The sequence below is a fragment of the Dendrobates tinctorius genome, unplaced genomic scaffold (assembly GCF_039654945.1).
Source record: "Dendrobates tinctorius isolate UK_male_01 unplaced genomic scaffold, ASM3965494v1 ptg000116l, whole genome shotgun sequence".
Lineage (NCBI taxonomy): Eukaryota > Metazoa > Chordata > Amphibia > Anura > Dendrobatidae > Dendrobates > Dendrobates tinctorius.
The window spans coordinates 33,614,424-33,626,477 of NW_027361784.1; the positions used below are offsets into that span (position 1 = coordinate 33,614,424).

Genomic DNA, 12,054 nt, shown 5'->3' on the forward strand with positions numbered 1-12,054 from the left:
AGAATTATAGTAGTTATATTCTTGTACATAGGGGCAGTATTATAATAGTTACATTCTTGTACATAGGAGCAGTATAGTAGTTATATTCTTGTACATAGGAGCAGTATTATAGTAGTTATATTCTTGTACATAGGGGGCAGTATTATAGTAGTTATATTCTTGTACATACTGTAGGGGCAGTATTATAGTAGTTATATTCTTGTATATATGGGCAGTATTATAGTAGTTATATTCTTGTACACAGGGGCAGAATTATAGTAGTTATATTCTTGTACATAAGAGCAGTATTATAGTAGTTCTATTCTTGTACATAGGGGCAGTATTATAATAGTTACATTCTTGTACATAGGAGCAGTATAGTAGTTCTATTCTTGTACATAGGGGCAGTATTATAGTAGTTATATTCTTGTACATAGGAGCAGTATTATAGTAGTTATATTCTTGTACATAAGAGCAGTATTATAATAGTTACATTCTTGTACATAGGAGCAGTATAGTAGTTATATTCTTGTACATAGGAGCAGTATTATAGTAGTTATATTCTTGTACATAGGAGCAGTACTATAGTAGTTATAGTCTTGTACATAAGAGCAGTATTATAATAGTTACATTCTTGTATATAGGAGTAGTATTATAGTAGTTATATTCTTGTACATAGGAGCAGTACTATAGTAGTTATATTCTTGTACATAGGAGCAGTAGTATAGTAGTTATATTCTTGTACATAAGAGCAGTATTATAATAGTTACATTCTTGTATATAGGAGTAGTATTATAGTAGTTATATTCTTGTACATAAGAGCAGTATTATAATAGTTACATTCTTGTATATAGGAGTAGTATTATAGTAGTTATATTCTTGTACATAGGAGCAGTACTATAGTAGTTATATTCTTGTACATAGGAGCAGTAGTATAGTAGTTATATTCTTGTACATAAGAGCAGTATTATAATAGTTATATTCTTGTACATAGGAGCAGTATTATAGTAGTTATATTCTTGTACATAGGAGCAGTATTATAGTAGTTATATTCTTGTACATAGGAGCAGTAGTATAGTAGTTATATTCTTGTACATAAGAGCAGTATTATAATAGTCACATTCTTGTATATAGTAATATTATAGTAGTTATATTCTTGTACATAGGAGCAGTACTATAGTAGTTATATTCTTGTACATAGGAGCAGTAGTATAGTAGTTATATTCTTGTACATAAGAGCAGTATTATAATAGTTACATTCTTGTATATAGGAGTAGTATTATAGTAGTTATATTCTTGTACATAGGGGCAGTATTACAGTAGTTATAATATTCTTGTACATAGGGGCAGTATTATAGTAGTGATATTCTTGTACATAGGAGCATAGTGATATTTTTGTACATAGGAGCAGTAGTATAGTAGTTATATTCCTGTACATAGGAGCAGTATTATAGTAGTTATATTCTTGTACATAGGATCAGTATTATAGTAGTTATATTCTTGTATATAGGGTCAGTATTATAGTAGTTATATTCTTGTACATAGGGGGCAGTATTATAGTAGTTATATTCTTGTGCATAGGAGCAGTATTATAGTAGTTATATTCTTGTGCATAGGAGCAGTATTATAGTAGTTATATTCTTGTACAAAGGAGCATTATTATAGAAGTTATATTCTTGTACATAGGGAGCAGTATTATAGTAGTTATATTCTTGAACATAGGAGCAGTATTATAGTAGTTATATTCTTGTACATAGGGGGCAGTATTATAGTAGTTATATTCTTGTACATAGGGGGCAGTATTATAGTAGTTATATTCTTGTACATAGGGGGCAGTATTAAAGTAGTTATATTATTGTACATAGGAGCAGTATTATAGTAGTTATATTCTCGTATATAGGGGCAGTATTATAGTAGTTATATTCTTGTACGTAGGAGCAGTATTATAGTAGTTATATTCTTGTACATAGGGGCAGTATTATAGTAGTTATATTCTTCTACATAGGGGGCAGTATTATAGTAGTTATATTCTTGCACATAGGAGCAGTATTATAGTAGTTATATTCTTGTACAAAGGAGCATTATTATAGAAGTTATATTCTTGTACATAGGGAGCAGTATTATAGTAGTTATATTCTTGAACATAGGAGCAGTATTATAGTAGTTATATTCTTGTACATAGGGGCAGTATTATAGTAGTTATATTCTTGTACATAGGGGGCAGTATTATAGTAGTTATATTCTTGTACATAGGGGGCAGTATTAAAGTAGTTATATTCTTGTACATAGGAGCAGTATTATAGTAGTTGTATTCTCGTATATAGGGGCAGTATTATAGTAGTTATATTCTTGTACGTAGGAGCAGTATTATAGTAGTTATATTCTTGTACATAGGGGGCAGTATTATAGTAGTTATATTCTTCTACATAGGGGGCAGTATTATAGTAGTTATATTCTTGCACATAGGAGCAGTATTATAGTAGTTATATTCTTGTACATAGGAGCAGTATTATAGTAGTTATATTCTTCTACATAGGGGGCAGTATTATAGTAGTTATATTCTTCTACATAGGGGGCAGTATTATAGTAGTTATATTCTTATATATAGGGGCAGTATTATAGTAGTTATATTCTTGTACATAGGGGCAGTATTATAGTAGTTATATTCTTGTACATAGGAGCAGTATTATAGTAGTTATATTCTTGTACATAGGAGCAGTATTATAGTAGTTATAGTCTTCATAGTATTACTAGTTCCCTTACAAAATCCTCTGAAGCATCGTATAAGAACATTTAAAAGGCAAATAAGCCCTGAAATGTTGAATCATGATGGGAGTGAAATCCTGCATATATTTATACCTAAAATGAAGGTTACCATTCCTTTACTATGTAACTTAACTTTTCCTGCACCACTGCCATTATACTAGTTATGACTGGAATTGCACTTAAACTGTATGACGGTATTATCTCTGAGAGCACATTTACCGTACAATATAAGCAGTAATATGTGTTTTTCTCTATATAATGACTATTCCTATTTCGCACACTGTGTCTGCACGCTGGCTGAGATAAAATACCACAATTATACATATTGGATTTCTTATATTATCACAACCTTTTTTTTTTTCTATCCAACAGAAGGAAGATTTCAAAGCAGCCGAGATAAATACCTGTCTCTGGTTTTCGGTCTCAAGTCTCAGCCTGGCTTCCACACATCTTCTAGTTTCCAGGAAGGCTTGTCGCTGAGCCCGATCGGACAGGTAGCTAATGAATATTCCAGCAGTGTTCATACACATAAACAACACAGCTTGTGCCACAATCTAGAAAAAACAGAAAAAAAATGAAAAGTTTCAAAAAGTTACACAAAAATGATTGAATTTTAAAAAGCACGCCTTCCCCATAATCCTCTAACAATGACCTTTGCACACGCTCATTAGATGCTTCAATGCAAAAGATAACATCAAAGTCTATGCATTGCTGCTAATGTACATGTGCATTTCCTGAAAGAACCAGAAATCTGCATCTAAAAGAGCTCCAGTGGCCAGTGTGAAAATGGCAAGATTTCTATTTTTACTTTTAACAAAGATAGTAAAATGTAAAAAAAAAAAAGTCCCCCCCCCCAAAAAAAAAAAATAGCATAAAACACAATAGGCAATTTAATTATGATACATTCACTTTAAATTTACACATTTCGTACTTTTCAAAAGTCAGATATATAAGCAGCCATGGGAAACCACACGGATTATTTTTAGCCCTAGCATAGGATGTCACAAAAAGTCATCACGGGAAATTTGCAACTTTCTAAAATTGTGGCTTATAATGGCTCAATGAGTACTCCCAAACTTTATAAACTGATTAATATTTTATTTTTAATTGTGTCGTCTGAAGGGTTTTTTTTTTTTTTTTTAGACTGGAGGCACATATGTTGTTTTTAGGATGCAGTCACACATGGCATTTTTTTTAGACTGGAGTCACATGTGTCATTTTTGCATAGAAGTCCCATATGTTGTTTTTAGGTTGGAATCATATATGGCGCTTTTAAGTTAGGGTCACATTTGTCATTTTTAGGCTGGAGTCACTTACATCATGGCTGAAAGTGTTGGCACTGTTTAAATTGTTCCAGAAAATAAAGTATTTTTCCCAGAAAGCTATTGCAGTTAGACACGTTTATTTCCTTTGTGTGTATAGGAACACAAAAAAAAAAAACAGAAAAAAATGGCAAATTGGACATAGTTTCACACAAAACCTCAAAAATGTAGACAAAATTGTTGGCACCCTCAGCTTAATATTTGGTTGCACATCCTTTAGAATAAATTACTGCAATCAATCGCTTCCTAGAACCATCAACAAGCTTCTTACACCTCTCAATTGGAATCTTGGACCCCTCTTCTTTTGAAAACTGTTCCAGGGCTCTCATAAGTCCATCCATTTCTGGGGGCTTCTTGAAGTATGTTTAGGGTCATTGTCCTGCTGGAAGACCCATGACCTTGGAAGCAGTTGACTGTAAGTGTTGTGTTCTTTTCTTTCTTGGCCACATTCCATTTTCATTAAACAGTAGAATGATGTGCTTTACCAAAAAGCTCATGCTTGGTGTTATCTGTTCACAAGACACTTTCCCAGAAGGATTTTGGCTTACTCGTGTCCATTTTGGCAAAATGAAGTCTAGTTTTTTTTATGTCTGTGTCAGCAGTGGGTTTTCTTGGGTCTCCTGCCATAGCGTTTCATTTCACTCAAATGTTGACAGATAGTTTTCCTTGACACTGATGCGCCCCGAGACTGCAGGACAGCTTGAATTTCTTTAGAACATGACTGGGGCTGCTTATCCACCATCCGGACTATCCTACATTGCAACTTTTCATCAATTTTTCTCTGCCGGCCACGGGTTGTAAACGTCTCATTATGCGCACTGTGGACAAAGGAACATCAAGCTCTCTGGAGATGGACTTGTAACCTTGAGATTGTTGATATTTTTCAACAATTTTGGTTCAAAAATCCTCAGACAGTTCTCTTCTCCTCTTTCTGTTCTCCATGCATAGTGTGGCACACACAATGCAAAGATTGTGTCTTCTCCCCTTTTTATCTGGTTTCAGGAGTGATTTTCATATTGCCCACACCTGTTACTTGCCACAGGTGAGTTTGATCGAGCATCACATGCTTGAAACAAAGTTGTTTACCCACAATTTTGGATAGGTGGCAAAAATTTTGTCCTGCCAATTTTTGGGGTATTGTGTGAAATTATTTCCAATTGGCCTTTTTTTTGTTCCTCTGCTTATTTTTGTATTTTTCAAATAGACACACAAAAAAAATAAACACGTGTATAACAAAACTTGTAATTACAATAATTTTCTAGGAGGAATACTTCATTTTCTGCAGCAATTTAATGGGTTCCATCACTTTCAGCCATGACTGTATGTCGTTTTTAGGCTTGAGTCACATATGCAATTTTATTACATTGGAGTTAAATATGTTGTTTATGGGTTGGAATCGTGGCAGTTTTAGGTTTGAGTCACTCTTTTTAGGAGTAGCATATAGAATTTTTAGGTTTGAGTCGCATATGTTGTTTTTAAATCCAGACACAGGATGCAGACAAAAAACAACAGATGAGTATACCGATATCCTTTTCCTTCCTGCAGCCAACACTAGGGGGAGCTTATGAACTTCTTGCATACTGTGTGCAGTAAGCTTCGTCGCTCCCTCTAGTGGTGCTACAAAGATCTACAAGAGCACTCATTGTTGCTAGCCTTTAACCCTTTTTATATTAATTTATCCCCATTAAAAATAGAGGAGTGGATAAGTGTACATGGAATCATAATTATTTTTGCTAGTGAGATATATGTCCTCATGTGGTGACGAGGCTCTATATGCTTGCTGTGCAGCTGTCATTAACCCTTTGCCACTGTGCTCTTCTTGCCCTTCGTTCTCCCTAACTTGCACCTCTGTGAATATTCATTTCCTGTTATTCGTCAGACCGCGCCTCTCTCTCCTTTGATTCCCTCTAGCTTGGGCTCCTCTCCCCACTTGCTCTGCTCCTTGGGTTTGCACACCTGATTTAATTAAAATTGTAAACGGCTTCAGATATGAATTATTTAAAAGGCGACACGTTTCAAAAACAATTTGGGAAAAAAAATTTGACTCCGTGGCAAAAAAAATAAATGTAAACAGCAAACTCGATACATCCCATCTAGTGATGAGCATACGTGCTTAGAATAAGGTGTTATCTGAGCATGCTCCGGTGCTAACTGAGTGACTGTAGCGTGCTGGAATAACATGTCCGAGTCCCCGCGGCTGCATGTCTCGCAGCTGTTAGACAGCCTGCTTGTTAGGCTATCCCTGCACGTGTTGCAGCTGTCAAACAGCCGCGAGACAGTCATAGAACAGAATATAACTTTCATTACAGGGAACGGACATCTTGCCGAGCGGTAAAGTCCACCGTTATCCTGCAAAGTGGGTGCAAACAACCAAAGTAATTTCAGCTTTTTTTTGCTTTCACATTTTTCAACCCCAGCCTCCAAGAGCCGTAAGTATTTTATTTTTCCTTCGACGTCGCCCCACGAGGGCTCATTTATTTATGGGATCAGTTGTATCCTCCTTTTTTTTATGGCTCCTTTTAATTGACCATATAAGGTACTGATAAAAGTCTAAAAAAAGAAATAATAATAATTTTGGCTTGAAAAGGAAAAAAGAAGCAGCAAGTTCACCATTTTTTTGGGGTCTAATTTTCTTGATTTTCGTTGTGCGGTAAAAATTATGGGGCTGATTCCATCAAAGCAAATTTGGCAATTTGGTTTAAAGTTTTGCGCAGTTTGGAATTGAAACTTTTTGGCATTTACAAGCCAGTTTTTCCCATATTGTCGGTGTTGGGGCAAAATGGCGTGATGCCGCAGTTTGTCTAATTCATGATGAGGCGTGGCGTTCCTTACACCAGAAATATTACTCCAGTCAAGGACTGGAGTAAGATTTCTGGCATGGTGCTGCTTAATAAATCAGGAGTGTCTGTCTCCTACAAGGCCTCTCAACAAAACAGGCAAGAAAATCAATGTTCTTGATGAATCGGGGCCCTTATGGTCACTTTATTCTGCAGGTCAATTTGGCAATAGCAAAACTACATTTAGATGGGGTTTTTGTACTTTGTTTTACCATTTAGTAATAAAATACTTGAAAAACTAATACAGGGAATTATTTAAGACTGGTGTTTTGTCATCATCGAGGGTTACTGAATGTGGTGGATCCTTCCGCTGCTCGAGCAATAGCATCAAAGACTGGACTACATTTCTGCAATAATTTACTTTACTTTTGTGGCATAATTAACTGTTAATTTGCAGACTGTGCTAGGACAACCTCCATATTGGCTATGTTCCATAAACTTCCCAAAAAGTTGGTGCAAAAATTGCCCAAAAATCACAAACTTATTGCTAAAAATGTGACTTTTTAATACCAGACAATTGGTGGAAAATGCTGCATGAATGCACTCATTAGTTTACATCATCAGACTCTGTAGATTTTATAAATAGCATTTTGGAGTACATACTACTTTTTGATTTATTTTCCTTTTTTTTTTGGAGGATGCGAGTTGACCATAAACAACCAATTCTGATTTTTTTATAGCATTCACAATATGTTTGATGATTTCTCTACTGCTTCTTTCTCTACTTTGCTGCTACCGGACATTATTTCTGAGTTCTCTGTTAGATACAATTGTTGAATTATCAGACTGTTTTCATTATGCATGATATTGTTAGTACAGTATGTATTACGTGATATAAAACATCTTTGCCATTAGCTTTCTATATTTTTTACACTATTTTTCACTTGCAGCTTGCACGTATTGCAATACAATGCAAGCTGCTCTATTCTGTTCAGTATCAGTTCCACTAGCTGGCTCCCTGTCGCTCGAATCTGCATTCGAGTCTCCATTTCCTTTCCTAAATGCTGCACAATGTTTAAACCTGTTTTGACATAATTAATTTCCTTAGATTTAAACCCAGATGACAGTTCAAGAGGGAATCGTGAGGAGATAAAGACTAAGATAACGGGATTCAGACTGAACTGCAGCTTGCAGTGTACTGAAATACATGCAATGTGCAGAATAAAACCATTAATTAAAACCAATTGCTGAAATGTTTTATGTCAAATAATTAGATCATATTTAACATGCAAAGGTGCTCAGGGCCTTTAACTCCATGCCAGAATCAACTCCAATGTACAGTAAAGAAACTGTAGAAAAAGGATGTATCCAGCTAACGGTAATAATATATACCATAATAAATATACTAATTGAACAGTGCCATATGAGTCTTCATTATTAATTGACAATGCCATAAAAGAACCCCACTGACAATGCAGTAAGAGAGCCCCACTGACAATACCATGAAAGCCCCACTGACAATGCCATAAGAAAGTCCCACTGACAATGTCATAAAAGGAACCCCACTGACAATGCCACAAGAGAGCCCCACTGACAATGTCATAATAGAATTCCATGACAATGCCTTAAGAGAACCCCATGACAATGCATAAAAGAACCCCAGTGACAACGCCATAAGAGCGCCCCAATGACAATGCCATAAGAGAGCCCCAATGACAATGCCACAAGAAAGCCCCACTAACAATACCATAAGAGAGTCCCACTGACAATGCCATAAGAGAGTCCCACTGACAATACCATAAGAGAGCCCCACTGACAATGCCATAAGAGAGCCCCACTGACAATGCCATAAGAGACCCACTGACAATGCCATTTGAGAACCCCATGACCATGCCATAAGAGAGTTCCTCTGACAATACTATAAGAGAGCCCCATTGCAATGCTATAAGAAAGCCCCACTGGCAATACCATAACAGAGCCCCACTGACAATGCCATAAGAGCCCCACTGACAATGCTATAAGAGAGCCCCACTGACAATGCCATAAGAGAGCCCCACTGACAATGCCATAAGAAAGCCCCACTGACAATGCCATAAGAGAGCCCCACTGACAATGCCATAAGAGAGCACCACTGACAATGCCACAAGAGCCCCACTGACAATGCTATAAGAGAGCCCCACTGACAATGCCATAAGAGAGCCCCACTGACAATACCATAACAGAGCCCCACTGACAATGCCATAAGAGCCCCACTGACAATGCTATAAGAGAGCCCCAATGACAATGCCATAAGAGAGCCCCACTGACAATGCCATAAGAAAGCCCCACTGACAATACCATAACAGAGCCCCACTGACAATGCCATAAGAGCCCCACTGACAATGCCATAAGAGAGCCCCACTGACAATACCATAACAGAGCCCCACTGACAATGCCATAAGAGCCCCACTGACAATGCTATAAGAGAGCCCCACTGACAATGCCATAAGAGAGCCCCACTGACAATGCCATAAGAAAGCCCCACTGACAATGCCATAAGAGAGCCCCACTGACAATGCCATAAGAGAGCACCACTGACAGTGTCATAAGAGCCCCACTGACAATGCCATAAGAAAGCCCCACTGACAATACCATAAGAGAGACCCACTGACAATGCCATAAGAGAGCCCCACTGACAATGCCATAAGAAAGCCCCACTGACAATGCCATAAGAGAGTCCCACTGACAATACCATAAGAGAGCCCCACTGACAATGCCATAAGAGAGCCCCACTGACAATGCCATAAGAAAGCCCCACTGACAATGCCATAAGATAGTCCCACTGACAATACCATAAGAGAGCCCCACTGACAATGCCATAAGAGAGCCCCACTGACAATGCCATAAGAAATCCCCACTGACAATGCCATAAGAAAGCCCCACTGACAATGCCATAAGAGAGCCCCACTGACAATGCCATAAGAGAGCCCCACTGACAATGCCATAAGAGAGCCCCACTGACAATACCATAAGAGAGTCCCACTGACAATACCATAAGAGAGCCCCACTGACAATACCATAAGAGAGCCCCACTGACAATGCCATAAGAGAGCCCCACTGACAATGCCATAAGAGAGCCCCACTGACAATGCCATAAGAGCCCCACTGACAATGCCATAAGAGAGCCCCACAGACAATGCCATAAGAGAGTCCCACTGACAATACCATAAGAGAGCCCCACTGACAGTGCCATAAGAGAGCCCCACTGACAATGCCATAAGAGAGCCCCACTGACAATGCCATAAGAGAGCCCCACTGACAATGCCATAAGAGAGCCCCACTGTCAATATCATAAGAGAGCCCCACTGACAATGCCATAAGAGAGTCCCACTGACAATACCATAAGAGAGCCCCACTGACAGTGCCATAAGAGAGCCCCACTGACTGTGCCATAAGAGAGCCCCACTGACAATGCCATAAGAAAGCCCCACTGGCAATGCCATAAGAAAGCCCCACTGACAATGCCATAAGAGAGCCCCACTGACAATGCCATAAGAGAGCCCCACTGTCAATATCATAAGAGAGCCCCACTGACAATGCCATAAGAGAGCCCCACTGACAATGCCATAAGAGAGCCCCACTGACAATGCCATAAGAGAGCCCCACTGACAATGCCATAAGAGAGCCCCATTGACAATACCATAAGAGAGCCCCACTGACAGTGCCATAAGAGAGCCCCACTGACTGTGCCATAAGAGAGCCCCACTGACAATGCCATAAGAAATCCCCACTGACAATGCCATAAGAGAGCCCCACTGACAATACCATAAGAGAGCCCCACTGACAGTGCCATAAGAGAGCCCCACTGACTGTGCCATAAGAGAGCCCCACTGACGATGCCATAAGAGAGCCCCACTGATAATGCCATAAGAGAGCCCCACTGACAATACCATAAGAGAGCCCCACTGCCAATGCCATAAGAGAGCCCCACTGACAATGCCATAAGAGAGCCCCACTGACAATGCCATATGAGACCCCCATGACAATGCCATGCATGCACAGCCAGTAGTTGCAGAGTTAATATATTCCTACAATATGTCCTCTATTCCCTGCCTTGTGTTATTACACCCTCTTCCAGTTATTTCTGCAAATATTTCTTGAATTATTATAATTATTATTGCTATTTGTTCCTTCTAAGAGTCACAATTTTCCCAGCATGGCTGCGCTCTAATTGCAGCAACTTCATAATATAAATTATCACTGACATTGTTAATTATTCATATCCATCGTGTTTGTTCCTGGATAGAAAGAAACAGCAAGAAACAGCAAGAATGAGGACCTCTAATTATGCTCTCTGCGACGAGCGTGGAGCCCACTTATCGCTCCCTCATTGATGTACATAATTATTTGTTTGTGCAATGGTTTATATGAAGGGGAGATGTATTATTAATATTGCTTTATTTCATGACACTTCATATTTCAAGGACTTAATCTCAAGATCGCAACCTATGGTTTATATGGAAGGCACAGCTGTACCTATTTACTATGCTTCAGGATACAGCACGTATGTCAGATTTTCATTAACATGGGAGGAAATTGTTTCTATGCTCAGTTTTGACCCCTCCTGCTGACAAATGCATAAGAATAAAACTACTATAATACTGCCCCCTATATACAAGAAAATAACTACTATAATACTGCCCCTGTATACAAGAATATAACTACTATAATACTGCCCCTATGCACAAGAATATAACTACTATAATACTGCCCCTATGTACAAGAATATAACTACTATAATACTGCCCCTATGTACAAGAATATAACTACTATAATACTGCTCCTATATACAAGAATATAACTACTATAATACTGCCCCTATGTACAAGAATATAACTACTATAATACTGCCCCTATGCACAAGAATATAACTACTATAATACTGCCCCTATGTACAAGAATATAACTACTATAATACTGCCCCCTATGCACAAGAATATAACTACTATAATACTGCCCCTATGTACAAGAATATAACTACTATAATACTGCCCCTATGTACAAGAATATAACTACTATAATACTGCTCCCTATGTACAAGAATATAACTACTATAATACTGCCCCTATGTACAAGAATATAACTACTATAATACTGCTCTTATGTACAAGAATATAACTACTATAATACTGCTCCTATGTACAAGAATATAACTACTATAATACTGCCCC

General features: G+C 38.0%; 1 protein-coding gene across 3 annotated transcripts in view; it reads right to left on the bottom strand.

The window, feature by feature from the left end:
• ADCY8 (adenylate cyclase 8) overlaps positions 1-12,054 on the bottom strand; it is a 451,884-nt gene that overhangs the window by 310,498 nt on the left and 129,332 nt on the right. For all 3 annotated transcript variants that reach the window (XM_073590345.1, XM_073590346.1, XM_073590344.1), the window contains exon 2: positions 3,150-3,299. In XM_073590345.1, coding sequence (XP_073446446.1) covers positions 3,150-3,299 — 150 coding nt within the window. The remainder of the gene's footprint in view (positions 1-3,149; positions 3,300-12,054) is intronic.